The sequence below is a fragment of the Durio zibethinus genome, chromosome 6, assembly GCF_047325235.1.
Source record: "Durio zibethinus cultivar Kanyao isolate XHJ-2024 chromosome 6, ASM4732523v1, whole genome shotgun sequence".
NCBI classification, from domain to species: Eukaryota; Viridiplantae; Streptophyta; class Magnoliopsida; order Malvales; family Malvaceae; genus Durio; species Durio zibethinus.
The window spans coordinates 6797274-6825002 of NC_143167.1; the positions used below are offsets into that span (position 1 = coordinate 6797274).

At 33.4% G+C, this 27729-nt stretch overlaps 5 protein-coding genes and 1 pseudogene across 5 annotated transcripts; 2 read left to right on the forward strand and 4 right to left on the reverse strand.

The window, feature by feature from the left end:
- Positions 1–316: 316 nt before the first annotated feature.
- On the reverse strand, positions 317–6151 carry LOC111284277 (3-hydroxyacyl-[acyl-carrier-protein] dehydratase, mitochondrial-like; annotated as a pseudogene).
- Positions 6152–7202: 1051 nt separating this feature from the next.
- LOC111285412 (exonuclease V, chloroplastic-like) lies at positions 7203–11212 on the reverse strand. Its single transcript, XM_022874861.2, has 7 exons — positions 10715–11212; positions 10517–10621; positions 9945–10066; positions 9069–9218; positions 8746–8899; positions 8360–8436; positions 7203–7712 (listed from the first exon to the last, which is right to left on the reverse strand). The coding sequence occupies exons 1-7, from the start codon at positions 11084–11086 to the stop codon at positions 7466–7468; spliced, it is 1227 nt and encodes a 408-aa protein (XP_022730596.1). The 5' UTR covers positions 11087–11212; the 3' UTR covers positions 7203–7465.
- A 981-nt stretch (positions 11213–12193) lies between these two features.
- LOC111286653 (RmlC-like cupins superfamily protein) lies at positions 12194–14570 on the forward strand. Its single transcript, XM_022876737.2, has 5 exons — positions 12194–12549; positions 12653–12834; positions 12971–13051; positions 13134–13508; positions 13740–14570. Exons 1-5 carry the CDS (start codon positions 12219–12221, stop codon positions 14211–14213), a joined length of 1443 nt encoding a protein of 480 aa, XP_022732472.2. The 5' UTR covers positions 12194–12218; the 3' UTR covers positions 14214–14570.
- Positions 14571–18084: 3514 nt separating this feature from the next.
- On the forward strand, positions 18085–21491 carry PDIL5-1 (PDI-like 5-1). The gene is made up of 5 exons (XM_022876740.2): positions 18085–18331; positions 18758–18816; positions 18909–19084; positions 20644–20749; positions 21219–21491. The coding sequence occupies exons 1-4, from the start codon at positions 18179–18181 to the stop codon at positions 20736–20738; spliced, it is 483 nt and encodes a 160-aa protein (XP_022732475.1). The 5' UTR covers positions 18085–18178; the 3' UTR covers positions 20739–20749; positions 21219–21491.
- A 930-nt stretch (positions 21492–22421) lies between these two features.
- Positions 22422–24479, reverse strand: LOC111286654 (elongation factor 1-alpha-like). The gene is made up of 3 exons (XM_022876738.2): positions 24405–24479; positions 23691–24161; positions 22422–23607 (listed from the first exon to the last, which is right to left on the reverse strand). The coding sequence occupies exons 2-3, from the start codon at positions 24150–24152 to the stop codon at positions 22720–22722; spliced, it is 1350 nt and encodes a 449-aa protein (XP_022732473.1). The 5' UTR covers positions 24153–24161; positions 24405–24479; the 3' UTR covers positions 22422–22719.
- A 1366-nt stretch (positions 24480–25845) lies between these two features.
- LOC111286655 (Tetratricopeptide repeat (TPR)-like superfamily protein) lies at positions 25846–27729 on the reverse strand. Its single transcript, XM_022876739.2, has 2 exons — positions 26794–27729; positions 25846–25987 (listed from the first exon to the last, which is right to left on the reverse strand). Exon 1 carries the CDS (start codon positions 27588–27590, stop codon positions 26814–26816), a length of 777 nt encoding a protein of 258 aa, XP_022732474.2. The 5' UTR covers positions 27591–27729; the 3' UTR covers positions 25846–25987; positions 26794–26813.

Sequence of the window (27729 nt, forward strand, 5' to 3'; positions counted from 1 at the left end):
ATCCAATGTTTAAATTATTTTTCCTTTTAAGCTATTCAAATGTCTCCAATTCAATCTGAAGCAGCCAAAATCATAGTACAAGTCAATGTGCTCTTCCTTGAGGATTTTTTTACCAATGCATTAGAAGGATCACTTTATTCAATTTTCTTGTTCGAGCCTTTAGGACAGGAGAGCATAGCTACTTTTCCGCAAGCTAACAATGGATTTTATTGGAGTGTGAAAAAAGACCTAAAACCTAGAAACTAGTGAACCAGCTTCAGCCATGGGTATGCATAGTCTCATAAGCCACCCTCAACAGCTGGACAGACTACCCTTCAGTTGTTAGTGTCCTCCGGGCTAAATCACTTCCTTGACTCTGGCAAACAGCAAATAAGCAAAGCATAGCATCTTCAAGTGCAATGTCATTAATCAAATTGTAATAAAAATCGGTGTTTCAACTTTACATCAGCTTCTACCATCGTGGGAATGCACTTGTTCCACAACTAGAGTTGGTAAAATTGCCACCATCAAGAACAAGAAGCTCGCCATTCTTGAAACACTTCGTTGAGAAGTTTGCTCTGAACCATATAATAGCCAAAAGCCTTAAATCAAACACTACAATTTCTTGTTTACTTCTACGAAATTTGAAACTACTTGAGGGCATGTAACAAACATGTACATCTTCTTCTTATCTTTTATATTAATAGCTTGTATCTCACTTGCAATTTCATCACCAATGTAAACTAGCGACCTGAAGTGCAAGCTTTGGGAAACATATATAGCTCCAGGCTCAATGATTCCAATTCCAAATGCTCAAAAAGTTACACAAACTTCTTTTGCATATTGACTTTTTAATGAAATAAGGAAAAATACAGTTTCTAAAAGGCATATAAGCCTTAGTAGGTAAAACCCATGTCTGGGCTTCAAGATATTTCTTTCATATTTTGCGAGAATTCTAACTTTATCATCGAGAATCCATGTGCCTTTTCATAGTGTCTTTTCACCTTAAAGTGAAGTAAAATCTTGATAAAGCTTATTTTTTCACTTGGCATTTTATCAGACAGATAATGAAGTGAGGAATTGAAAGCTGTCAATTATCGCATTTAATACAGTAAAATTTTGGTCAATCTTCACCCAATGCACTAAAATCATCAATAAAACTGTCAATTATTGCATTTAGTATAATATTGATACGTGCATCAGACTAATCACTGAGTTTGCGAAAAATTAAGAAAGTTGAGAGGAGGTAAAAGCGACTTGCAAAGTGAGGGGAAATAATCCGAGGAAACAATGAAGCAACAAGCATGCCATGTACAAGCCGATCTTCAAAGCCGGTAGCTCGAGCAGATTCAGAATCAAAGTTCAGAGGATTTGCATCATGACTGACTTTAGAATACTCAACAACACCTTCATTTAATCTTTTATGTCTTAAAACATCTCCAATTGTAAGTATACTTGATGTTGATAATGACATATGTATCGCAAACGAATATTATATTGTTCATGTATTACGTACAATTTACATATATGGTATTATTCATGTATATACAAGTGTAGCAAGTTTTGAAAATTTCCAAATATAATATCGTGGAGTTGAAAGGAAATATCCAAATACATTCTAATATATTGTTCCCTATACTTGAACAGTTTTGGCCGAATATTTTATGTATCGTGAACAACACATTATGATGATCTTTCCAAGTAAACACAGGCTTATCGCCAAATGTCTCTTCTATTACGAAGACCGCCTGGTATCAGAGCCAAGTTCTACAAAGCCAAAATTTCCTGTAACAACTAGAGAAGCACTGTAGCTATCTGTAGAGGTACTGTAGCACCAAAAAATTTTTTGTTTTGAGTTTTTCGTGATGGTGGCAAACGCAACATCTTCAACGAAATAAGAAGCGGAGAATTTCAATGGCAAGAATGATTTTAACCTGTGGAAGACTAAAATGAGAGCTTTGTTGGTACAACAAGGTTTACTCAAAGCAAAAAGATGCTTTACCAGCAAAATTAAAAGGCGATCAAAAAGAAGATCTCTTGGAACGTGCAAAAAGAGCAATCATATTGAACTTATCCAATGAGATAGTACAAGAAATTTCAAAAGAAAATACAATTGCTGATTTATGGAGGAAATTAGAGTCTCTCTACATGGCGAAATCTCTAACAAATAAGCTGTATATAAAACAGCGATTATAGTCTCTCCAAATGAAAAGAGGTGCATCCGTAAAATATTTCCTTGATGATTTCAACAAGATAATCTCTGATCTGGAAAATATTGATGTCACGTATGAAGCTGAAGATCAAGCGATCTTATTACCATGCAAATCACCGGCCTTATACGAGCATTTTGTAGATGCTATGATGTATGATAGAACCAATATATCCATAGATGATGTCAAAGCGGCTTAAAATTCCAAGGAATTGCAAAAGCAAGTTACTGGTGAATACATGAAGAATCAGGCAGAAAGCTTCGTCGTGAGAGCCAGATCAACAGAAAAAGGATCGAGTAGAAGAGGCAAGTCAAGATCAAAATACAGATCTCAAAAGGTGAAATGCTTTGAATGTCACGAAGTTCCACATCAGAAGAAACTGTCCACCGCGGAAAGATAAAAGGAAAAAGAAAATCTAAGATTCCTCTGATTCGGCAAACATTGTCAGCCAAGAGGAAAATTCTAATGATGCTGAATCTAGTGGATTCTAGATTCAGGTTGTTCATTCCACATGAGGCCCAATAAAGAATGGTTTTTCACTTTAAAAGAAAATAGATGGTGGAAAAGTTCTATCGGCAGACAACAAGGAACTTTCGTCTCCTAATAGAACTTTCAGTTGTTGGCGTGGGTACAGTCTGGATCAAGATGTATGACGACATTGTTACAACGTTGTGTTGGATAATGACTTAAATTTTAATTGAGAATCAGATTGAATTATAATGAAATTTCAAATAAATTGAAGAATTATTTGATAATTAAAAATAAATATTCTTAATGAGTTAGAGTTTTTAATAAATAAAAATTTTTGATAATCAAATAATAAAGTTTTATAGATATATTGTGAGTATTAACTTTTAGAATTATGAAAGAGAGGGTTATGAAATTTTTATATGAGAAATAGATTTGTAAGGATGTGAAAAAGAGTTTGTTTTGAAAAACACAGATTACGTAAGATAAAAGATATTTCATAAGATATACACTAAAAAGCTTGAAAACAAGGATTGTTTGAAGGGCTTGAAATTAATATTTGTTTATAATGTTTTGTACTCTTTATAATTTTTACATTTATAGTGAATTTTCTCTCTTGTCCATGATGTAAGCAATTAAATCAAACCATATTAAATATTGCCTCTTCCAAGTGATTTATTTTGTGTTGATCTTATTGTGGAATTTATTTTTACTTAAAAAAATCCCAACAAGTAATATCAGAATCAAGTTAACAACATCTCCTTGTGAGCCGGGCATAGAAGCTCTTCCTTATGGTCTAATGTGTGAAAGGGGGAGAATGTTGAGGTTATCCCACATCAATTGTGGAAAGGAATTTGTTGTTGTAGATTGTGTTTGTGAGATCCAAGACATGCAAGAGAAGATGCTGTAACAAAGCGTTAGCTAAAGATGGAGTCAACCAAGTGAAGTTGTTTTAGATGCACGTGAGTATTGACTATTTTGTTTGAATCAGGTTGAATCAGTACTGATTCAATCATGTGTGGTCGAGATTCCTTGAAGGTCGATATTGTAGTAGAGTTTGTATTAAAGTGAAGATTTGTTAGATATTGATTTAAATTTTAATTGAAAATAAATTTGAATTCTAATAAAGTTTTATTAGTTAAAGAATTACTTAGTAATTAAGAATAAATACTTTTAATGGATAAGAATTCTTAGTAAATAAGAATTTTTATTGAGCAAATAATGAAGTTTTATAAATATAAAGTGAGTATTAACTTTTATAATTATAAGAGAAAGTTGTAAGATCTCTGCATAAGAGATAAGTTTGTAAAGATGTAAAAAAAAAATTTGTTTCGAAAAACATCAATTGTACGAGGTAAAAGATATTCCATAAGTTATAGACGCATGAAAACAAATATTATTTCAAGAACTCAAAATTAGTGTTTGTTTATGATATTTTATACTTTTTGTAATTTTTATATTTATCGTGAATTTTCTCTCACATTCATGATGTAGACAATTGAATTAAATTACATTAAATATTACTTTTTGTGTGTGATTTATTTTGTATTGATGTTGTTGTGAAATTTGTTTCTGCTTAAAAAAATGCCAACACATTGCAAATGTGGCATGTTCCAGAATTACGGAAAAAATCTCATTTCAATCAGTCTTCTTGATACCCGAGGTTATTTGTTTTTCGCTGAAGGTGGAGTTTTAAAGGTTATGAATATCGCGATGAAAGGGAAGATTGTCAATAGCCTCTATCATCTTCAGGGGAGCACTGTTACTGGAAGTGCTGATGTGACATCCTTGAGAGATTCAGATGATGATACTACTCAGCTATGGGATATGCGACTAGGGCATATGAGTGAGAGGCGATTGACAGAGTTAAGTAGACGAGACTTACTTTGTGGACAGAAGACTGGCAAGCTAGATTTCTGTGAGCATTATGTCTACAGAAAACATTGCAGGGTGAAGTCATCGAGAAATTACTTTGAGCATTTTGGGATGCAAAAATATATATCTGTGAACAACCCACTTGCAAGTTGCAACGCACTTTTAATTATCCTCAAAGTTGTCACCTCAAAATAAGGAGGAAAAGGAATATATGTCTCACATTCCTTATGCTAGTGCAGTTGGGAGCCTGATGTATGCCATGGTCTGCACTTGTCCAGACATTTCACATACTGTCAGTGTGGTAAACAGATTTATAGCACATTTAGGAAAAACTCATTGGCAGGCAATAAAATGGATCCTTAGATATCTTAAAGGTACTGCAGATATAGGTCTTACTTATGGAAGGGATAGCGAAGCTCAATGTACTGTTGAAGGCTAAGTTGATTCAGATTATGCTGGTGATTTGGATAAAAGGAGATATCTGACGGGATATATTTTCACTCTTTCCGATTTTGCCATTAATTGGAAAGCTGTTCTATAATCCACAGTTGCTCTGTCTACGATAGAAGCATAACAGTGAAAGAAACTTCAGGGCCGAGAGGTTTGGTTGGGCGACCTTGGCTTACAGCAAAAGTCAGCTGTAGTATATTGTGACAGCCAAAGCGCAATACATTTGACTAAAAATCAGATGTATCATGAAGTCAGATATCACTTTGTTAGCAATGTCATATCACAAGGAAATATTGCTGTCGAGAAAATTCGTACAGCAGATAATCCAGTAGATATGAGGACAAAACCTATCCCTGCAAACTATCTAGTAGATAATTCAAAAAATTCAAAAAGGAGTTGCCTGGACTTGAATGGTATCCACAGTCAGTGAATGCCCTGAAGGGCAGGAGTGGGTAAGGCGATCTGGTAAAAGAATTTGTTATGAATTGGCTTTGATGAACTTATCAAGCTAAGGTGGAGATTTGTTGGATAGTGGCTTGATAAGTCAAGCCGAAACCTTTGAATTTTGTAAGCCAATAAAGTCTTAGAAGGAGCAGCAAAATTGGAAGAAAAGATAAGAAGAATCAAAATAGACAAAGCAGCTAATGGCGTTGAAAATGAAGAAATTTGCTTCTGGCACCGAAAGCATGTTATGTTGAAAAGCAGACTGAAGCCCCTGGAAAGGAAGTCCAAGCAATGCGACATTGCCCATAAATAGTCAAGGATTGCAATGCTTTATGGATCCCAAAAATCAAAAGCAAGCTAGAAAACTTGAGAGAAAATTAGAGAGTGAGTTAGCAGAAAATAAAAGGTGCTCACAGTGAGGTTTTGGCTAGAGTGTCCTATTTCTTGTTGTCTTCTGTAAATCTCCGTGAAATTCTTTTTGATTGTCTTGGCCCGTGGACGTAGGCTTTTAAGCCAAATAATTCTTTGTGTCCATTATTTTATTTTTGTAGATATTTTATTTTTCACTTACCAAAATACTTTATTCTGGTTGAGGGATCTAGGCTGAGAAATTTTATAGTGTTCACATATTTCACATATACGATACTGTTCATATATACCCACAAATAATAGGTCTTAAAATTTTCCAACAACCCATTTACTAAAAGATAAGTCTTAACAAACATCCTCGTAAACATGGTTCAAAAATGAAGAGACAGACTCTTAATATTGTCTTTGGGTCATTTCAACAAACTTTGAAGTGCAAGCTTGTTTCCAATACTAGGAAATCTGGTGAAACTAATCCAGCCGAGGAGGCAGTAATAAAAAACTTGTTTTCCAAGTCATATACCATTAGTAGTACAATAATAATAATGACATTCATTGATAATGTTTTTGCATGTCTTATCTAAAAAAAAAAAGGTGAGAGAAAAAAGAGGAATAATTATGATTTGTAATAAAAAAATATAATCAATGGCATTGAAATTATTATTTTAGAGCACGTTTTCGAAGCTTAAGTAAATATGTTACTTGAAAATGGATAAAGAAGTAATTAAGAGAGATGAAGATGATAAGGTCTGTGAGAAAAATTTCAAATGGAGGAAAGCTCAAAGTCTAATGGTATTTTTTAGTTATGATTGTCTTATATATTTAATCTTTTTATTATCTTCTCTTTGAAATAAAGAAACGATGACTTGACTAAAATAATAGATAATAGACAAATTATTTCCTTAAAAGATGAATGACATAATTGTCTAGATGATTCAAAAGTATAATTGCATTGATCAAGTCATAACCGCGTAACAACGTCGTTAGTATATATCATTGACTTAATTTTATAAACGAAATTTTAGAATTTTTTCTAATTTTCACGCATGCAATTGAAAAATAATTACCCCTTTTTATAATTACTAACTTCTTTTTATTTTCTCTTATTTTGCTAGTTTATTTTCACTTATTTTTATTCTTTCACCCGCAGAATGAGTGTACCAAAATTTAATACGACATTGTTACGAAAATTCAACTAATTTCATAGTTAGTTTAATTGTTTTATTATTTGTTTGATTTGAAAATTATTATCTTCACTTTGAGAATCTTTATTCTTTTTTTTTTTTTACGAAAAAAATATCACTTTGGAAAAAGATTACAAATGCTAAAGTTTAAATACAAAATCTGTTAAATGTTATTTTTAAAAAGATAATTGCACGAATCAATTACCATAAATTATGGGATTCAAACTAAACTTTTTAAAAAATAATAATAATTAATAGATAATAGTAAGTTAGTTTACAACAATTATTCACCAAGGCCTACAACACATGCATCCAAGCAAATTTTACAGCAAATCTTGCAAATAGATGCATCCAGTGAACGGTTGCAGACAAAATAAAAATTGCAAAAAAGCATCTATAAATCTTGCACTTCTTTTTCAGAAGACAATATCATCACATTTATGAAGGAACTCTGAGAGAATATCATAGAGGAAGGTCAGTGTTCTTTCTTTAGCTTGAAGGACTGCTATCATCAGAGCTCGAGGAGCTACGTGGACTATTAGGATTGGGGTTTCCAGGGCAAATTGAACGGAATTGACAATGCCGACATTTCCAACGCTCTTCCTCAGGGGTGTAACTGGCATCTCGCTCACCTAACCAAAATTCAAGACTGCCTCGAATTTGTTTTTTGAGCCAGTCAGGATCATATGCAAATTGATCTTCACCGAGCACTGACTGATCTTTTTGTAGTTCATACCTGCTTCAAAGCAGCCAAGTAATGCAGCTTGGTGAAAAATCTAGCATATTACCATATCTAAATGTTCCTCATGCATGAAGTAGGAGCGAAAGTATATTCTATAATAAAATACAATTAGATAACAAGTTCATTAAAATGGCATATCCATATCATCATTCCTTCTTTGCTTTTCCACTTTGAAAGCGGCTAGTGTTTCTAATGATAAATACAAATCAGTTCCCACCATAAAAAGTTGACTAATACGGCTTCTCATCTTAATAAAACATTGCTTCTTAAATTCTCCTAGTTTTTGTATTGTTAATGTCAACAGAGCTATAGGGGTGTCACTGGAACAGAGATTAAAGAAGCATCCGAGCACACAAGGCTGTAAATAATAACAATGTCACCTTTATCATTGAGCTGTTTCTGACTGGCTGAAAATAAGTTTGATTTCAATATCAGCAAACCGTCAAAACATGTCATGCTTCACCAAACTGAATCAAAGGCCTCCTCTAATTTTTAAAAAAAGACCATTAATTCCAACTATCATGCCCTAAATCTAATCATGTAATAATTTCTCTTCACGTATGGGTAGAACAAAAATATTCAACTACCAAAACTAATAAAAAAATACTAACAGAAAGTCTACAGGACAATTTTTCACCCACCTCAATAGTAGCTGGTCCTGAGCAGGGGGAAGCATGCGATATGTATTTCTGTAGTATCCAATCATGTCATTAAGTGTCTGCACATCAATTGAAGGGAAAAAGTGACCACCGGTGTCAGCCTTGAGGCAATGAAGATATATTAGTTACCTTGGGGACTCTTAACTCTATGTTTCACCCCTTAACATGACGCACAAAATCGTGAGATTTATTCGTGGGCGGCAGATTAAACCATCCTCACCAATGAACAGGACTAAAGAACCAAAAGATATGAATAGAAGTCTTATAGATTTTTAGGAATAAAAATGATGGTACATCAGGCTCTAAGTACCCTGAATATTGCAGATTGAATGGAACAAATAAATTAAAAAGAAGATATACAAAGTTACCTTAGCTGGAAAACCTGAATTAGCAGCTTTCTCTCTGATGTTCTCAGATAATATAGAGTTATGGTTCAATGAAAAGAAATCAAAAAACAGTCTGGAAGGAAAACTATCGGCAACCAAGGTGTCCCACAAATACTTGTAGCACATTAATTGAAGCCTGATATGGAAAATAAGTTAGATTCATGAAATCTTTTGACATTTGGTACAAGCAATATAATAAATTGGATAAAAATGCTAATGGCTAGTCATTAGAAAGATTTTGATGCATTATGTACCAAATCTTCATCATAATTGCATTAAAGCAAAAGCCAGTAAAATATGCAAACCTTCCTTTTCTCCTTTGTGGTTCGGCAGGAAGAGAGTGTCGTGCACGAGTCTTTGTGTCTACTAATATTGAGTTTCTATCACTTCCATTTTCAGTCATTCGGACCTCATCAATAACTCCTACCACCCATACACCTTCCACAAAACCTATTCTGATGTTATATAAGCAACACAGTCCATTAGCAGGGAAATTACAATGAAAATCAATAGCTCTAATTTACATCAAAGTGGAAAGAATTACTTGAAGGGCAAATTAACAACTAAAAGTGACCTAAAACAAGTTAACAAACCATTATTTAAAACGTCATTTTAACCAAAATTTTTAGCAACAAAAACTTTAATAAACACAAGCATACTAAACATTTCAACAGCACCATTTCTATGCCAATTTTAAAAATTGCATGTAGTAAACTTCTCTTTCATTGCTTCATCGCCATACCAATTTAGAGGCATTATTGGGATAAGAAAAACTATACTGAAGGTTTAAAAGCAAGAACAGTGATTAAAACATAATATATATATATATATAGCCAAACTTCATTAAAATTGCTTACTGAAGTTTGATCTAGATTGGCAAATGGCACATGCTTAAGAGGGAAAAAAAATGAAATCTGCTAATCGAGATATGGCAATCTAGAAATATGGATCTAAAAGCAAAATCATGGGAAGTTCTTAAAACCACTTTCTTGAACTCAATTTGTCAAATAAACGCCTTACATGAAAGATGTAATAATCTAGAGCTCAAGCACAAACTGTTACTCTTTCATACACAACAAAATTGTTCAACTAACTGCCATGTAGTGGCTGAGAGTTATCTGAACCATGTGGAGCAAGAGATGGATTTTGATTTTGGAGATAACATAAACAGTTGAACTTACAGCGGTAGCTCACGTGTTAGTCCTTCAAACAGTAATTGATTTGCACCAGTTATGAAATCAATAAACTTTAAGGCCCAGGTATCTTCAACTGATTGAACACGAACTTTTAATTTTTTAAAAACCTGCAAATAAACACAATAAATGTCAGATAATTATATTAAGTGTACCTAAAGAAAAAGAAGTTGACAATGAAGTTCTAGAGAAGATTACAGAAATTAATGATAGAAACAACTTCGGAACGTGCAAGGTGATTTAAGCTTGAAAGTAATCTCAGTGCCATGTGCAAGCGTCACATACTTGGAAGAATTTCATTCAACCAGGTTTTTGTTATTTAATTTGACAAGAAATTAACCTGATTAATTGAAGAACATAACATTTGGCATACAATACAACATTAGGAAAACAAACTCATCTATTAAATTAAAGGGAAAATCTTGCCTAAGTTTGAGAATATGAAGGTAAATGCATAAACAATAAAGAACCTAACTAAGACCTGTCAAGTAAGCCATACAATATGCAAAAAACAGTCTTATTTAAAGGAAATTTGAAAATTCAGGAGCTTAAAACAATACCTCTTCTTCAAGTTTCACATGGCGAGCCCGACCAGCTTTCATAGCTTTACTGATTTTTCGTTTGCCAAAGCGGAGGGTAAATTCCATTTGCTTTTCACACCATTCCTACGAAGATATATATTCAATCACAAATTAAATTTCGAAAGCAAACCAAACCCATACTCTAAAAAGCCTTCAAAAAGTAAAAAATTTCCATACCGTGTCAGTAATATCAGTAACCGACAACCCCCTTTTCCTTCTAAACCGATGCAAAAATGGCTGAGCCACTCTACTTCTCTTCTGGGTATTCTTTAAATGGCCGGAATCTTCTATATCCAGCTCACTGGAACCATTTAAGCCCCGTTTAGACAGGAGGGTAATCGACTGGATTGACCTCGTATTGGTTTGAAAGCGAGAGCTGGTTGAACAAATTGAAGAAGAAATGGAGGAGGAGAGGGAGGAACGAGTTGCTGCATAGGCTGCTTCGATGATAGCCATGTCTTCGTCACTCACGTACTCGATTGGGATGGTGGGAATGGTTACTTCTTGGGGTCTTGGCTTTGGAGGACTGTTTTGAGTGGACTCAGTCATTTTCTCCAAGTGATGAGTTTTTTCCGCGGAAATGACCGTTGGGATTGGGAACAAACAACCTTTCGCCTAATTGCGTGGTTGCCTCAGTTTTTGCTGTCTTTTATGGATTTTCAATCGTATTTATTTATTTAAAAGCAAACTGAGGATTTTCTTAACGTTAGAGCTTCTATAAAATTGAGAATGGTAGGCTCTCAAAGCATGGCATCTACTTTTTCTTTTTTTTTCTGAAAAACAATAATATTACGGCGTTTGAAAAGTAACAAAGTCCACTGGCCAAACATAAAGAAGTGATAAATTCCAAGTTGTTCCCAAAGTTGCGCCCTTTTTTGTCCAATCAAGTAAAGAATTAAAAAGAAAAGAAAACATTAGAAAAGCAACTTCATTGCTTTTAGGACCATATCGTTTTTACATATTTAGATTTTTCATAATTCTTCCATGATAAATTATTGATGATCCAATGTGTAAACAAATATTAAGTTGTGATCCTAATACTTCTGACTCTCAAATCTCAATCCAGGTTTGTGTCCTTTTTCAGTTTTGAGATAGAGCTCCAACCCCACGTAAAGTTTGGCACTGAGCTAGTGGCTTTTAGCCTCCTTCCTATCAGAGCAGCTCATTCACAATTGACCATTTGCCCACGTTTTCTAACTGGGCTTCATCCCAATACTGAAGAGATGACAGAGGCTTGAAGAATAAGGGCCCCCATTTCCTTTGACAAATGGAGGGCCAAGGTCGTACTAAACATAATTGTCTTTTTATTTGTACGGCCCTTTTTTCTCCAATATGTATTCATAAAATAATATATATATATATATATATATATATAATACATGCTTCGCAAAGAATATTGTAAATATTCGACTTATGAAAAATCAACGTAAGGGAAACATGGAATGAAAGAAACTTACCAAAAACAAAAATAAAGGAAAGAGCAACAGATCGATGCAAAAGACTTTGTCTTGTAGGGAACTAATATTTCTCACCAGATCTCAACCGTGTCTAAACCATAATCTGCCACCTAAACCAGCAAACCATGCATGGATTACACGCGTCTCCCTACGCTCTCTTCTTCCCCTCTACATCTACCACTCCAACTCAACTCAAACCAAAAGCAGTTGCTAGAGAAACAAAAATGGGAAAGGGAGTGAGCTTTTTGCTGTTGGCAATTGTTCTTTGCCATGGACTGACAATGACAATGGGGTACAAAGGAAAGAAAGAACGGGGGAAAGAAAGAGAAAGGAGGGAAGGGAAGCAGGATGAAGGAGGAGGAGGAGAGGAATGGTTCTTGTTGCCAGACTCAAAGCCCGTGATGAAAACCGATGCTGGAGAAATGAGGGTGGTTAAAAGTCTTGGAGGGAGGATTATTGAGAAACCATTGCACATTGGGTTCATTACCATGGAGCCTAACACCCTCTTCATACCTCAGTATCTTGACTCCAGTTTGATTCTCTTCGTCCGTGCTGGTATGTCATTTTTTCATTTGTATTTCTGTTACATTGATGACTCTCACTAGTTGCTTCGTCACACCGTGGAAGTGAAGCTCATGGGATACTGAAATGGATGCAGGGGAAGCCAGGCTAGGTTGTATCTACAAAGATCAGATGGTAGAGAGGCGACTGAAGATTGGAGATGTGTATCAGATTGCAGCTGGTTCAACATTCTACATTTTGAACCCAGGGGAGGGCCAGAGGCTTCACATTATTTGCAGCATTGATCCATCTGAGAGTTTGAATTTGGGTACTTTCCAGGTACAATACTCATTATTCAACTCCAGGTTAACATTTCTTATACACCAATTCATGATCACAAACACATTTTCCTATATCTTTTATCACTGTAAGACTGTAACATATGAAATTCTCTAATTCTTATATCTGCATGCAGTCTTTCTTTATTGGTGGAGGAACCTATCCAACATCTATCCTTGCTGGCTTTGGCCCTGAAACTCTCTCAGCAGCCTTCAATGTAAGCAAAATACATTTTATCTATAGCCAGCAGAGCTTTGTGTTGGTGAATTGGTCTAGCATAATAATGCACATGATTACAGGTCTCGGTGTCGAAAGTGAGGGAAATTTTGAGCAAGCAACAGGAGGGGCCATTTGTATATGTGACTAAGTCTCATGTACAAAGCATTTGGACCAAATTCTCTCAACTTCAGGAGCACGATAGACTTAAGTACCTGAAGAGAATGGTCCAAGGAGAACCTGAACAAAAGAAAGAGTGGTCATGGTGGAAACTCTTTGACACGATTTTTGGAATTGAAGACAATAATATGAATGATAAAGCCCCAGACTCTTACAACATCTACAAGAGAAGCCATGACTTCGAGAACAACTATGGATGGAGCATTGCACTTGATGGAACCGAATATAGCCCTCTCAAGGACTCTGGCATTGGCATTTATCTTGTCAATCTTACGGCGGTAATCAATCTCAATTTCTCAAATCAGTCCATATATTGCTATTATTTCTTAGATGGTTTGCTGCAATTCTGCATTACATATAGTGCAATCATATCTATGGAAGTGTTACATTAAATGTATAAAAAATACTGCCAGAAAGATTATTAGCAACACAAATTGGTAAAATGCAAATTAAGGTCATATTTTTTGGATAATTGCCAATAACTCATTACTGATCTCATTTAATTTCAGGGGTCAATGTTGGCACCACATGTGAATCCAAGAGCAACTGAGTATGGCATTGTATTAAGAGGAACTGGTAGAATTCAGATTGTGTCTCCAAATGGAACCTTAGCCATGGATGCCAAGGTAAAAGAAGGCGATGTGTTTTGGGTTCCAAGATACTTTGCATTCTGTCAAATTGCATCACGAACAGGCCCTTTGGAGTTCTTTGGATTCACAACCTCATCACGCAAGAACCGGCCTCAGTTCCTTGTAGGCGCAAACTCCTTTCTTCACATTCTGAACAGCCCTGAGCTTGCGGCTGCATTTGGTGTGAGCGACAAGAGGATTAGACGTGTTATAGATGCTCAACATAACGCTGTGATCCTTCCTTCACCAACAGCAGCACCACCTGATGATTATGAGCAGAAGAGGGTAGAGTCTGAGGCAGTGCCAAAGGTGATCAAGAACTTTGGCAGCGAACTGATCCTGGGTTTTGATTGAGGAGGAGTTTTGGGTTTAGTTGGTAAGAGATGGGAATGTAGGTTGCAGGCTAGGAAGCATCTTGTTTTTTGGTGTTGGTTTTTGTTTTCTTGCTTTCTCTTCAGCGTTTGTATGAGTTTTCTGTCAGTGAATCAAATCATCACCACGTTTTTCTTTTTGCCCCTTGAATAATCAGTTTCTTTGTCTTTTTTGCACTCTGTCGACTGTCATGCTAATAAAGCTTTTTCTAGCTCACTTGCTTTCTTGTTGTCATTCCTCGAAAATGAAGAAAATGAGGAAGCTAGACAACAAAATTCACCAAAAATTACATCTCGCAATCAAATGATGAAACAAAATAAAGTGTCTCTTGGATGCTAGCATTATTCTTGTTATGCTCAATGGATTATCTTTTTTGAATCTCACCCTTTTTTTTTTTTCAATCTCAATGATTTTTCGTTTGGACAACTTTGTTTTGGTGCGATTCATTCTACATGGCATCAATTGGAGGAGTAATCTCTACTATTCATCCTAAGTAATCTCTACCAAAGGAAAAGGGTTGTTGCATTCGTTCTAAGTAATCTCTACTAGTGGAGAAGGGCTTTTGCGATTCATCCTACATATGGCATCAGTCGGAGGAGTAATCTCCACTGCTAGAGATTCATCGCACGCCACCCCATATTAGACTCTTTTGTCCACACTAATTTCTTTTAATTCAACTTTACCCCTTCTTTGAAAGTTTATTAAGATTAAAATAACTAATTTGTTTTTAATTCAACTTTACCCTTTCTCTTAAAATTTATTAAGATTAAAATACCTTTAGTGAATTTAAAAATAATATTTTATTTCTACTCATATTATTAATTTTTTTGTTTAATTGTATCCTTATATAATTAATTTTTAATATTTTTAAATATTAAATAAAATTAAAATATGCATTAAAATAATTTTTTAAATTTACTTTTAGATTGATGTATTTAATGATTTTTTTATTTTTACATCACTATTATTATTATTTTTATATCTAAATATATATTTTATTATTAATTTTAATCTTATAGATATAATATTCAATTTAATTAATTTATTTTTTATCCCACATAAACCATTCTTAATGTCAATTCCAATGAACTAATTATTTGAGCTCCGAATAAAAAAGAGAGAGAAGTCTGCAACATGATGACTTGTAACTTGCGAGCATGATTCCAACTCCATAGAAAATTTAGTGTTCACGCTTTGCAAAAAATTTAGGTCAACTGAAAAATAAATACAAAAAAAAAAATTTTGAATTCGAATTCGAATTCAAATTAACCTAATTAACTTGCTGAACCTAATTATTAATGTGATTGTGAACAACAGTGATAATAGGTCTCATAATCTTTGAACGACTGGAACTCAACAATAAATTAATAGCTTTGGACTTGGAAAAATTTTAAATGTTCATTTAAATAAGTGATGAAATTAAAAATAATAATGATCGTAAAATTAATTATTATAATAATCATATTAAATAAAATAATAATAAGATTAAAATCAATAATAAAATATATATTTAGAACGATAGTGATAAAATGAAAATGACTCTTAGTGTCATTAATCTAAAAGTGAATTAAAATTTTATTTTAATGTATATTTTAATTTCATTGAACATTTAAATATTAAAAAATTAATTACTTAAGGGTATGAATAGACAAAAAAATATAATATGAGTAAAAATAAAATGTTATTTTTAAATTCACTTATAATTATTTTAATCTTAATAAAATTGTATATATGAATAAATTTGCATTAAAAAAAAATAGTGAGGACAAAAGTGTCTGAAATGAAGAGCGGTGGCTCACTACCACTTTCCCTAACAATGAAAAATTTTCACCTCACTGGATCTACATAAGCATAATTGATACGTAGATATGAAATCCAAGCAGCTTAATGCAATTGCTCCAAAACAATACTCCATCGCATTGTAATGTGGTTGTGATTTAATCCGCATAGAGCCTAAGTCACCTTAAAAATGATAGGATTAATATGTAAAATGATAGTACAGTGATATGTCAATTTCAGTTTAATATTAAAAATATAAAATTTACATTTACATATTTTAATTTTTATTTCATCAAATATTTTAATATTTTGTTTTACTATTACTAATTAAATAATTGAATATTCAATAAAATTATATCAACGTATTAAAAATGCTCAATAATCGTCAGACTAGCTATTGCAACGTGAGTAAAAAAAATTTTAAATTAAATTTTGATTTAAAAAAAATGTAAAAGATCAATGAGATGAGGGAAAGGGGGAGAGAGAGGTGAGAGTGGGGTGGGGAAGAGGCAGCATCATCGATTGGCACAAGGCCGGATTGGGTTTGATTTGCCCCTTACCTAGCAAATTGGCATCAATTTGACTCAAACGAGCGAGCTCAACGCTAATTGGCCATGTCTAAGGCAAACCAGCCTCGATTTAGGCCTGGGCCGACCGACGGTAATGCCTCTACTTTCTATCTTCCTCTGCTCTTTCTTTCTTTCTTTTACGCCTCTACCCCCTTCTCTCTCCAATTATTTCCCTTTCTTATATATATAGATATATATATATTTGTAAAAATTTTGAATTAAAAAGCATTTTTTAAAATTTTTTTATTAAAATGCTAACATGATAAATAAATAATATAACAATGAGTGATCATTTATATTATATGTCATGATTTTATTAGGTATTAATATTATGTAAATAATTTAACTAATAATTTTGTTTAGAGTATCAAAATACTCTACGGAATAAAAGTTTAGTTATTTATGTGTAAATTTTATATTTTTAAGAATGAAATTAATAAAAAATATATAATACATAAATTATTTTTGTATTTAACTTAATATGATATTACTATCAAATTGTCAATAATCATATGATTTATTAGTAAAATATTAGACTTTTGCTTATAGTGATCAAGATTCAAGTTTTTGCAACCTCAATTATAAAAAAAAAAAACTACTTAAAGTTTATTTTCCGTTCACTTAGACAAAATTAAAATAAAATTGTATATAACTAGAACTCAAAATTAAATTGACAAGTTTGGGTTTAATAAAATTTTAAATCACCTTTAAAGTGATATTATTGAAGTTTCATTTAATATAGGAATTGATTTTAATGAAATTAACAATAACAGTAGCAATGATATTGATAGATAATTTCACTAAACCTTGATATCTCTACTATCCGATTATAAGTGAGCACTCAATTGTGGGAGCGGTGAAAATGAAAAAAAATGTGTGGATGTAAAAGTAATAACGATAGTTATATGAAATGTAGTGAAAAAAATAATGATCATTAAGGATATTAAATTAAAATTTATATAAAGTAAAAAACTTTAAATTATTTAATATTTATAAAATTATAAAAAAATACAAAATTATTTTTAATAAATTATTAATATTTATTAAAATTATTTTTATCAAATAATATTATTAATATATATTTTAAATTAATAAAAATGTTAATTATATATTAAATAATTTTTAATAAAAAGAAATTCATAATAAAATATTTATGCAAATTGATAATAATTAAAAATTAATAATATTTTTATATTGCAATTGTAATTATTTTTATTCAAATTAAAGTTTTATTTAGAATTTTATTTTTAACAATATATTTAGATAGATATTAATAAAAATAAGAAAGTAAAAAAAAGATTTTAGAAAAAGCAATAAATGTAATTTTTTTTAATAGTAAAATTTTTAATTTTTAATTTTAATAAATAAATTCAAATTCATAAACGTTCAAATATAAAATATATATATTCTCAAGTAAAGGAAAATACGAAAAAGTAAAAGCAAACAGTATAATGTCACGTGAAAAGCACGTGCCATATAGCTTTTCCTTTTAGTCTTTGGCTTTGCTGAAACCGGTTCAAGAAACAATCTGAGTCGCGAATCAAGAACAGCTAGCATCTCCATCTCCAACCGCTTTTCGATTCTAATTGAAAAGAAACAATGAAAGAAAACAAGCTCGTTGAAGAAACACGTTTATCAGCCATGAAAATCAACGGTCGCTTTGCTCTCCTTCTACTTTTTTTCTTGATCTCAATAACTGTTCAGACAGAAGCCGAAGTCATAACCCTAACTCCCGACACCTTCTCCGACAAGGTAACCCATAAAATGTTTTACCTTCCCTTTATCCACATCAATGTCGCAAATTAAAAAAAAAAAAAACATTTTAGGGTTTTTCTTATTATTTTAGTTGAATCATGTCAGTCAGCAAAATCGGGGTTTTGTGTTTTTTTTGTCAAAATTTAATAATAATGTGATTATTTGTAATTTTTTTAATTTATTTCAAATTTAATTTCTTCCCTTTGAGAATTTCTTAGATATATTCTATTCAATATTTTTTTATCTTTATTTGTGAATATTTTGTTTTTCTTTAACGAAACACCAATATTGAATAATCTTCAACTGCATAAAATCGAGTGGATAACAACACGGTATTTGAATTCGAATTTGGAGTTTTTTTCTTCCTATGATAAATTACTTGATGTTTATCTTGATTTTGCATTTTTTTTTTGTTGTTTTCAGGTAAAGGAGAAAGACACGGCATGGTTTGTGAAGTTTTGTGTTCCTTGGTGTAAACATTGGTAATTATTTTCTGCCTGATTTATTACATTTATTGAGCTATCTGCTATTTTAATTTGCTTACTAATGACTATAATAATAATGCGTTTTTTAGTAAGAACTTGGGAACATTGTGGGATGACTTAGGAAAGACAATGGAAGGAGAAGATGAAATAGAGATAGGAGAAGTTGATTGCGGCATAAGCAAATCTCTATGCACTAAAGTAGATATTCATTCGTATCCCACATTTAAGCTCTTTTATGATGGAGAAGAAGTTGCCAAATATCAAGGTAACATCCCTATTTCACCTCTGTGTTCTTAATATGCTCTTTTACCCATACTGTGAATTTCAACCCCAAAATCTGGATGCTCTTTGTGGGACATTTTTTGTGTTGTATATACTATATAATTTTGCTGCAAAGGGTTAATATTTTCATATAAAAATAAAAGATATTGCTATCTGCAAAAAGTATTTAGGGCTCTTTAGACTTAGTTGCTTCAATTCAATAGGGGATGGAAAGCTTTTTGGGATCCGGATTGGACACTCTATCAAACAAAGCAGAATAGGCCATGAATGGTACTAGCGTACAATTTATTCTCATAGCAGAAGCTAAGAGGACTCAGTGGAGTAAAACTTTTCAAAGAGAAGTAGTCTCTAACTTATCAAACTACTTTATCTTTTGCCTATCTACGTAGCCAAAATACTTCTAAAAGGTAGATTTACCTTGTGCTTCACATCTAGCATAATATATGTCAATTCCTTTGGATCACATGTCCATATCTATGTGTCAGACACTGGCATTGTCTTGGAATATGCCTCAATTACTTCTTGAGAGGGACAATTCTGCCTTGTTCTCTTAAATAATCACAGAAACCAGTTCTTATGCAGAAAGTTTAGAGATCAGTAAATAAGATGCAGATAATAAGGCTACTCTATTTAACAAAGAAGAGGCTGGTTAACCTGCATGGGAGAGCCTTTTAAAGCTTTATATGCCTTAGGAAGAACAGTTGCAACAGTTCAATGACAGAATAATATAGTTGGGAAATTGGGCTGTTTTGCCTTGGGTTTGAGTTTAAATTCTGTTGGGGGAAAATAAGTAAATAAGGGATTGTATTTCTCTCATTATCATCCTATATTCTCTTCCATTTTTCTTGAGTGGATTTTTGTTTTACTATGCAAGTTTAGTCTTGAAAGGAAAAACACATGTTCACTCATCTCGTGTATGCATGACACAAAATCTTGTTAAAGGATATTATGTACTGAAATGTCTGAATGTGGGCATTCCTGTTTAATTATCCTTAAATGTGTTTCAGATAAAAATAGCACATTTTTCACTACTTAGTCTACAAGTGTTTCCAATCCATATGAACTATGATTGAGATTCTTTACATAGCTAAGTGGACATTTCTCTTTCATAGCTACCAACACTGTAGAGCTAGCATGCAGTAGGCAAATTGCTGAGCATTTTGTGCCTGTTGGCCACTCAGCTTGGATAATCTTTGTAAAGGGCTATCTAACATGGTATTGGATATTTTTATGATTACCCATGGCATTCAAAGAAGCCTAATTTTAATTTTTGAAAGTACTAGATTTTTCTTTTCCTTTTTGAGCCATTGAACTGCATATGAGTCTTAACCACCACCAAGCAGATAAATCTAGTTATTTGTAATTAATCTGATTTTGTTGCATGCCACATCATAGTTGTTTTGGCTTTCACCATAAAGCATATTTGTGTTTAGCTTCTATGCATGGTAATAAGCTTCAGTTAATAAAGATTTCAAAAGACTGTTTTGGAACTATTTTTGTTATTGAAATATTTTTCACCCAGAATGTTATGCAAATGACCAGGGCCTAGGGATGTTGAATCGCTAAAAACATTTGCATTGGAAGAAGCAGAAAAGGCTGCAGAAAAAGCACAGCTAGGCAGTGATAAAGAGTTGTGATCATCCAGAAGGTAAGCACCAAGGTCTCTTCATTATGCTTAGCTGTTCCATAAAATTTGCCTGAAATATTTTTTAGTGGTTAAGAATGATGAGGAAAGGAGGAGAGAGAAAAAAAAAAGGAATAATTTAAGTGTAAAGCTGCTTGTATGAAACCAAATTTTGATCTAAAAAGGGCGCACCTAATAGTTTGACACAATAGATGACTTCCTAAGCTACACACTACAGAATCTCTTATTTATGCTTCCTATTTTTGGTGCAAAAGTATGGTATTGAAACCTCTTGCATCTGGTGAAGCATTCCATGAAGGATTAAAATAAGTGGAGTTTGCTAGTATATTTTATATCCTGCTTCTCAATTTCAAATCATTTCTCCATTCTTGTTGAATCTTTGTAAATGCTACTCAGGGAAATTGATTTCTAATACCTAACGTAATTCATTATGTTCTTGGATTGTTGATCAATATATAACCATCCAATGTAGAGGTGAAACTTCTGAGAAGAAACAGGGTGGCGGTTGCTCTTCACAATGGGAAGCTTAAATTTTGAAGACACCCTAAATTACACAGGGTCTTCAGGGCTGTACTGGATTGTGTAACGAATATGATGTTTGCGTCTTTTTCTGCATATTCCTAGCTAGATGTGGGACTAATCTTGTGGGCATGGCAATGGCCTGTATTCGTGAGAATTTATACACTGAATGTTGACTGATTTTGAATTAGTTTTGCGTGTTATGGATATGATAATCTTAATCTTAGTGAAACAATCTAATTTTTGTCTGGAGGGATAAAAAAACAGTATTAAAATTTTTGAAGGACAAGTCTTCTTTCTATTATTATTATTTTTAATGATCTGGTTTTGTATTATAATTTTAGATAATTAGGGAAGTGGCAGGATTCCTCTTTCAATGAATTTTTATAAGCACATTCAACTATATTTTTCTTAGTGGGGCAGTAGTTCTGAAAAGACAAATTCCCTATTTTTTCTTTCGTCTTGGGTAGGGCTAACTCAAAACTCTTCCGGTAAAATAAGAACAGCACCCACATTCAAAGCCCTTTTCTTACCATTAGTAAGAAGTTGTTTCGGTTGCATGTCATAACTAATTTTAACCAGTGTTTCAAATACAGTATCAGGAAGTATTGCTTATGAATTCTCAACATCCACAGATTTATTAGCTAAATGGCAATTGACGCATATAATATACTTAAAACGAGATATGCATTTGAAATGAATGTCCCGATTATTATATTGATCATGAGCGGTACGTATTTGATCAAATCATCTCCTCTTTTATCCAAGAAAAATATTTCTAATTTACATGATTCAATCATTGAGTCCGAAAATTTCTACAAGCTTCAAGTTCTCAAGTATTGCCTGCGAATCGGTCTCGGATGAAATTGACTAACCTTGCGTGTAATGCACATTTTAGATTTGGGTTGTGTTAAATGGCCCAAAATCCGAAGAGGAAAGAATTTTTATAATATATCATTCAAAGCCTTTCCTGCTTTCCTGCTTTATGATAGAAGGATTTTAATATCTTACTGATTTTGTAATAAATGAATCCATGTTAAGGCGGCATTGAACTCAAGTCCGGTTGACTTAGATTTCGGGTCGTGTATGCGAATTGAAAGAACCCTGTTCAAATCAAAGCATTAAGGCAAAAAATGGAACAAGATACTCAAGCATAGGCACAGAAACAGATCAAATATATAGAAGATAGTTCCGCAAAATTAGACACAAAACTTCTAGATGCCTTGGCAAACCAAAGCACCTCAAACTTTAAATACTCCACAAAACAGGTTATGAATGCCACCTCCTACCAAGCACCAAATTCTGAGAATTGCTACTCAAATTCGAAGGCAATAAACTACATATAACGACAAAGAAAACTTTTAAATGACTCAGAAACCCAAGTTCTTAAAACAACAACCAGGATAGAATACTCCATCGGCACAAACGGCAAAACCTTAGAGCTGTTGCATTGTTCACTTTCCACCCTTCTTAGCAGCAGACTTGGTGACCTTGGCACCAGATGGATCCTTCTTCTCGACACTCTTAATAACACCAACGGCAACAGTCTGACGCATGTCCCTCACAGCAAAACGTCCCAAAGGTGGGTACTCAGAGAAGGTCTCCACAACCATGGGCTTGGTGGGAATCATCTTCACAAAACCAGCATCACCATTCTTCAAGAACTTAGGTTCCTTCTCAAGCTCCTTACCAGATCGTCTGTCAATCTTGGTCAACAACTCCGCAAACTTGACAGCAATGTGCGAGGTGTGACAGTCAAGGACTGGGGCATATCCATTTCCAATTTGGCCAGGGTGGTTCATGATGATGACCTGAGAAGTGAAGTTGGCAGCCTCCTTGGTAGGATCATCCTTGGAGTTAGAAGCAACGTAACCTCGCTTGAGATCCTTAACAGCAACATTCTTAACATTGAAGCCAACATTATCACCAGGAAGAGCCTCTTGAAGTGCTTCATGGTGCATCTCAACAGACTTAACTTCAGTGGTCAGACCAGAGGGACCAAAGGTAACAACCATACCAGGCTTCAAGATACCGGTTTCAACACGACCAACTGGGACAGTTCCAATACCACCAATCTTGTACACATCCTGAAGTGGGAGACGGAGGGGCTTGTCTGTAGGCCTCTTGGGTTCATTGATCTGATCAAGAGCCTCAAGGAGAGTAGGGCCCTTGTACCAGTCCAAGTTGGTAGACCTCTCAATCATGTTATCACCCTCAAAACCAGAAATGGGAACAAATGGAATCTTCTCAGGGTTGTAACCCACCTTCTTCAAGTAGGAAGAGACTTCCTTCACAATTTCATCATACCTAGCCTTTGAGTATTTAGGGGTAGTGGCATCCATCTACAAACATAAAACAAACAAGAATCAGTAAAACGTACAACCAAAGCAATCAAATGTAACAATAAGGTTGCTATCAACCCGACCTTGTTGCAGCAGCAAATCATTTGCTTGACACCAAGGGTAAAGGCAAGCAAAGCGTGCTCACGAGTCTGACCATCCTTGGAAATACCAGCCTCGAAACCACCAGTGGTGGAATCGATGATCAAAACAGCACAGTCAGCCTGTGAGGTGCCAGTAATCATGTTCTTGATAAAGTCCCGGTGTCCAGGAGCATCAATCACAGTGCAGTAATATTTGGTAGTCTCGAACTTCCACAAGGCAATATCAATGGTAATACCACGCTCACGCTCGGCCTTGAGCTTGTCAAGCACCCAAGCATACTTGAATGACCTCTTATTCATCTCAGCAGCTTCCTTCTCGAACCTCTCGATCACACGCTTGTCGATACCACCAAGCTTGTAGATCAAGTGGCCGGTGGTCGTTGACTTACCGGAATCGACGTGGCCGATGACCACAATGTTAATGTGAACCTTTTCCTTACCCATTTTGAATTACTGGAAAACAAATCCAAAGAACATAGTAAATCTAAGGTTACTAAAACATAACCAATAACATAATAATAACTGAAAAAAAGAGTGACCCAAACTAAAATCAAACATGACCAAGATATCTGGATAGAGATTGGGCTTCAGAAACTACTAGATCCAAAAAATTTAAAAAAGGAAAAAACAGAAACCATAGTTTACAAAGAGAATTAGAGAAAAAAAAAGTACTAATAATGAAGAAGAAATTTGAACCTTTTGGGAAGAACCGAAGAAGATGTGCCGCCTTGGAAATGGAGTGAGAGAGAGGATGGCGAATTAGGAAAGGATACAAAGGTTGTGGTTTTAAGTGATGTTTTATGGCAGACAAAGGTTCGGTTCGAGTTTAGGGTTTCTGTTCTGGCCGTTGGATTTCAGTAGTTTTCTATCCAACGGTTTTGTGTTAAAGTTTCCTTGTCGGATGTGCACATAATGAAAATGTTGTCGGCGTGGCTGGCATATTCTTTTTATTTGTTTGTTCCTATTTTTATTTTCCTGTAAATTTCAAAAACAACTTTATTGATTAGGATTAGTCGTCCATTGATTCTTAATATATTATTGGAGTTAGATTACGAGTTTAAAAAAATTTATGAATGTAATATATTTTTCAGCGACTTTAGTACGATAGAAAATTTTTAAAATAAATTAATTTTTTTAAAAAAATTATAAATAATTTTTAAATTATAATTCTAAATGTCATATTAATTAATTTTTAATTCAAATATTATATTATATATTTTATAATAATATAAAAATCATTCATAATATAAATCACATTAAATATTTTATTATAATTAAAAATCATTCGTAACATTAATTCTATTAATTATTAAAAATTGAAATTGTTAAAATAATGCAACTTATTGGAATTAAATAAATATTATTTAAAAAATAAAATATGAAATTTATTTAACATCAAACAAAAAAAATTATATTCAATTATTTTTTATTAGTTATTGTGATACTCTTTAGCATAATAATTAATTAATTAATTATTACATATATTTTGATATGTGAGTTAAGTTAAGAACCAAAATGGAAACATGAAACTTAGTTAAATTAATTCTTGCAATCAAAATAACATTTAACAATTTTAAATTTTAAATTCTAACATAAAAATATTTTCTCTGGGTATGTTGATACAGGCTTCTTCAATGCCATGGGTTCTTAAATGGTTTATAAGCGGGTTAATGGCCCAAATAGACGGTTGCCGATGTGGGTCATTTTTGCCGGTCAAATTCTTAATTGGGCTTCTTCCAAAAGGGATTTTTTTTTTTTTTTCATTTTTCATTCTTGCATTCAAACACAATTTTTGCTAATTTGCAAGTAATACAGCTAAAAAGTAAATAAAACCTTAATTACAATCTAAAGATGAAAATTTTCATGTATTCTAAGGAGTATCAGTCTCTTTTCTGGTTCAATTTTCAAACCCTTATTACTTCTCCCGTTCTCAAAGCCAATGCTGTAAATGACAATTACCCATCAAGACACAACTGATAATATATTCATTCCAAAAACAGGATTATGCCATCCAACAACATTATAATTTGAATCCGGTGCATAACATGCAGGCCATTCTCCGGCGTGTTCCCGGCTGCTCACTGCAATGTATAATAACAGCCAAAATACATTCAGATGAACCATTCCCTTTGTTTCAGCAGCTGTGTACATGAGTTCAACAACAGTCCAGCAACCTGCTTCCCTGCACCCTCCAGTGGATTACACACACCTTTGCAAAGCAGAACTAGTCGAGACAAAAATTGGTACAACCCTAGCCATCTCCAAGCCATTGAATATTTCTGGTAAAAGCATAGAAATATACCATCATGATGATGCATGCCAATGAAAAGAAAAATACTGAAATAGAAGGAAAACTAAAAGAGAGTAAAATATTATTTTTATCTGGAATTTTATACTTTATTATAATCAACAGATAGGAGTAGGAATATTTTAAGCACAAGTGAACATGAGCTGACGAGCAGGCAGAGCAAAACTTCTGGAAATTTATAACCAATGAAGCTCATGAAATCTATTTCTCTGTAGTACTCAATTGCTTATTAGATAGCTTGACTTTGCTGAAATTATTGTTCAGCCAAAAACAAGAAGTTTGTTCATATATCAAATTGTCAAAACCTTTCTTTCTGGCTTCCACTTAAAATTCCAGTACCACAGATGGCAGAACTCAAAGTATCATCAATTACCACAGCATGTATTCAGCACATGGAAGAAAATTTTCTTGTTTGACATAAGTTTTCTTTTTATGTTCGAATGTTTCCTTCATAGCATCTAGGATGAAATTATTTCAGCCAATCCATAGAAGTTGAGAAAGGAAAAAATAGCAATTGAAGATATTTGAGAATAAAGTATTTGGAAAGGTTTTCAAATGCAGCATCAAAACTTGAACTCAGGTGTTCTTAAAATATCTCTGACCAAGATAACCTCCAAGTCAGACACAATTCAAAATTACAAATTTATAAATCTGAGCTTAGGCTGACAGTGCATATTCTAGTGGTTGGCTTTGAAATAAATACCAAAGAAATAATGATTTACACATATTAGAACAGAAGATTTCTTGAATAAAAATGAAAAATCTTGCAAGCTATACCTGATCTGGCTTTGATAATTTCAACTTCCGAAGTCATTCTGCATTGCATAAAGAAGTTTCCTGTAAGTATGTCCATCAACAAGATCTTTATCTTGCAACTCTTTTAACAATCCCATGGCCTCCTCAACCCTTCCTATTCTGCAAATCTCATCCAAAATTGTTCTGTATGTTATGAAATCAGCAGACTTCCGCATGTCAATCATCTCTCTTAGGAAATGTACTGCTTCCTCTATCTCTCCAGCAAGTGCCAAAGCATTCACAAGGGAGTTATATGATTTACTGCTAGGAATAAACCCATTTTTCTTCATTTCATCGCATAACTCCCTAGCATTATTTGTTCTACCTTGGGCACATAACCCATAAATAAGATAATCATAGGAATAAGCATTAGGCAGACACTTATAAACCACACCCATCTGGTGAAACACTCGTAAAGCATCATTGACATGAAGTGAAAGCACGTATCCTTTTATCATAGAATTCAATGAGAAAACATCAGGCTCAATCCCATCATTGACCATTTGCCTGAACAGACACCTAATAGTCTCCATGTACATATGGTTTATATAAGAATCCCTTCCCCTACTCAACATTGCCGTGAAAAGAATATTATATGTTCTAATAGATGGCCTGCAATCCATTTTTCTGTTGTTCCTCATATGCTTAAATATATTTACAGCTCTAGTCAACTTTCTAGCTTCTGTAAAAAAGTATATGATGGTATTATAAAGAGGCTCAGAACCAAAAGAATGAAGTGCAAGCACTTGGTTAACAACAACATCCATTTCTTCATACATTTTAGCAACACCAAGCTTCTTTATGGTAATATGATAAGTGGAAACTTGATGCCTAAACCTAGGTTGCTGCGCCGCCCAATTGAATAACTCCCAGCATACTAAAGGATCTTCTTCTAGATTTATCACATTACAAAGCTCT

Coding starts and splice junctions, on each gene's coding strand:
- LOC111285412 (XM_022874861.2), bottom strand. CDS start 11,086: ATGACTGAGTCCACTCAAAACAGTCCTCCAAAGCCAAGACCCCAAGAA. Junction 10,067..10,516: donor ATGTGAAACTTGAAGAAGAG/GTATTGTTTTAA, acceptor GTTTATTTGCAG/GTTTTTAAAAAATTAAAAGT. Junction 9,219..9,944: donor CTAACACGTGAGCTACCGCT/GTAAGTTCAACT, acceptor ATATAACATCAG/AATAGGTTTTGTGGAAGGTG.
- LOC111286653 (XM_022876737.2), top strand. CDS start 12,219: ATGGGAAAGGGAGTGAGCTTTTTGCTGTTGGCAATTGTTCTTTGCCAT. Junction 12,550..12,652: donor GATTCTCTTCGTCCGTGCTG/GTATGTCATTTT, acceptor AAATGGATGCAG/GGGAAGCCAGGCTAGGTTGT. Junction 12,835..12,970: donor TGAATTTGGGTACTTTCCAG/GTACAATACTCA, acceptor ATCTGCATGCAG/TCTTTCTTTATTGGTGGAGG.
- PDIL5-1 (XM_022876740.2), top strand. CDS start 18,179: ATGAAAGAAAACAAGCTCGTTGAAGAAACACGTTTATCAGCCATGAAA. Junction 18,332..18,757: donor CCGACACCTTCTCCGACAAG/GTAACCCATAAA, acceptor TGTTGTTTTCAG/GTAAAGGAGAAAGACACGGC. Junction 19,085..20,643: donor AGAAGTTGCCAAATATCAAG/GTAACATCCCTA, acceptor GCAAATGACCAG/GGCCTAGGGATGTTGAATCG.
- LOC111286654 (XM_022876738.2), bottom strand. CDS start 24,152: ATGGGTAAGGAAAAGGTTCACATTAACATTGTGGTCATCGGCCACGTC. Junction 23,608..23,690: donor TGATTTGCTGCTGCAACAAG/GTCGGGTTGATA, acceptor TTATGTTTGTAG/ATGGATGCCACTACCCCTAA.
- LOC111286655 (XM_022876739.2), bottom strand. CDS start 27,590: ATGTATGAAGAAATGGATGTTGTTGTTAACCAAGTGCTTGCACTTCAT.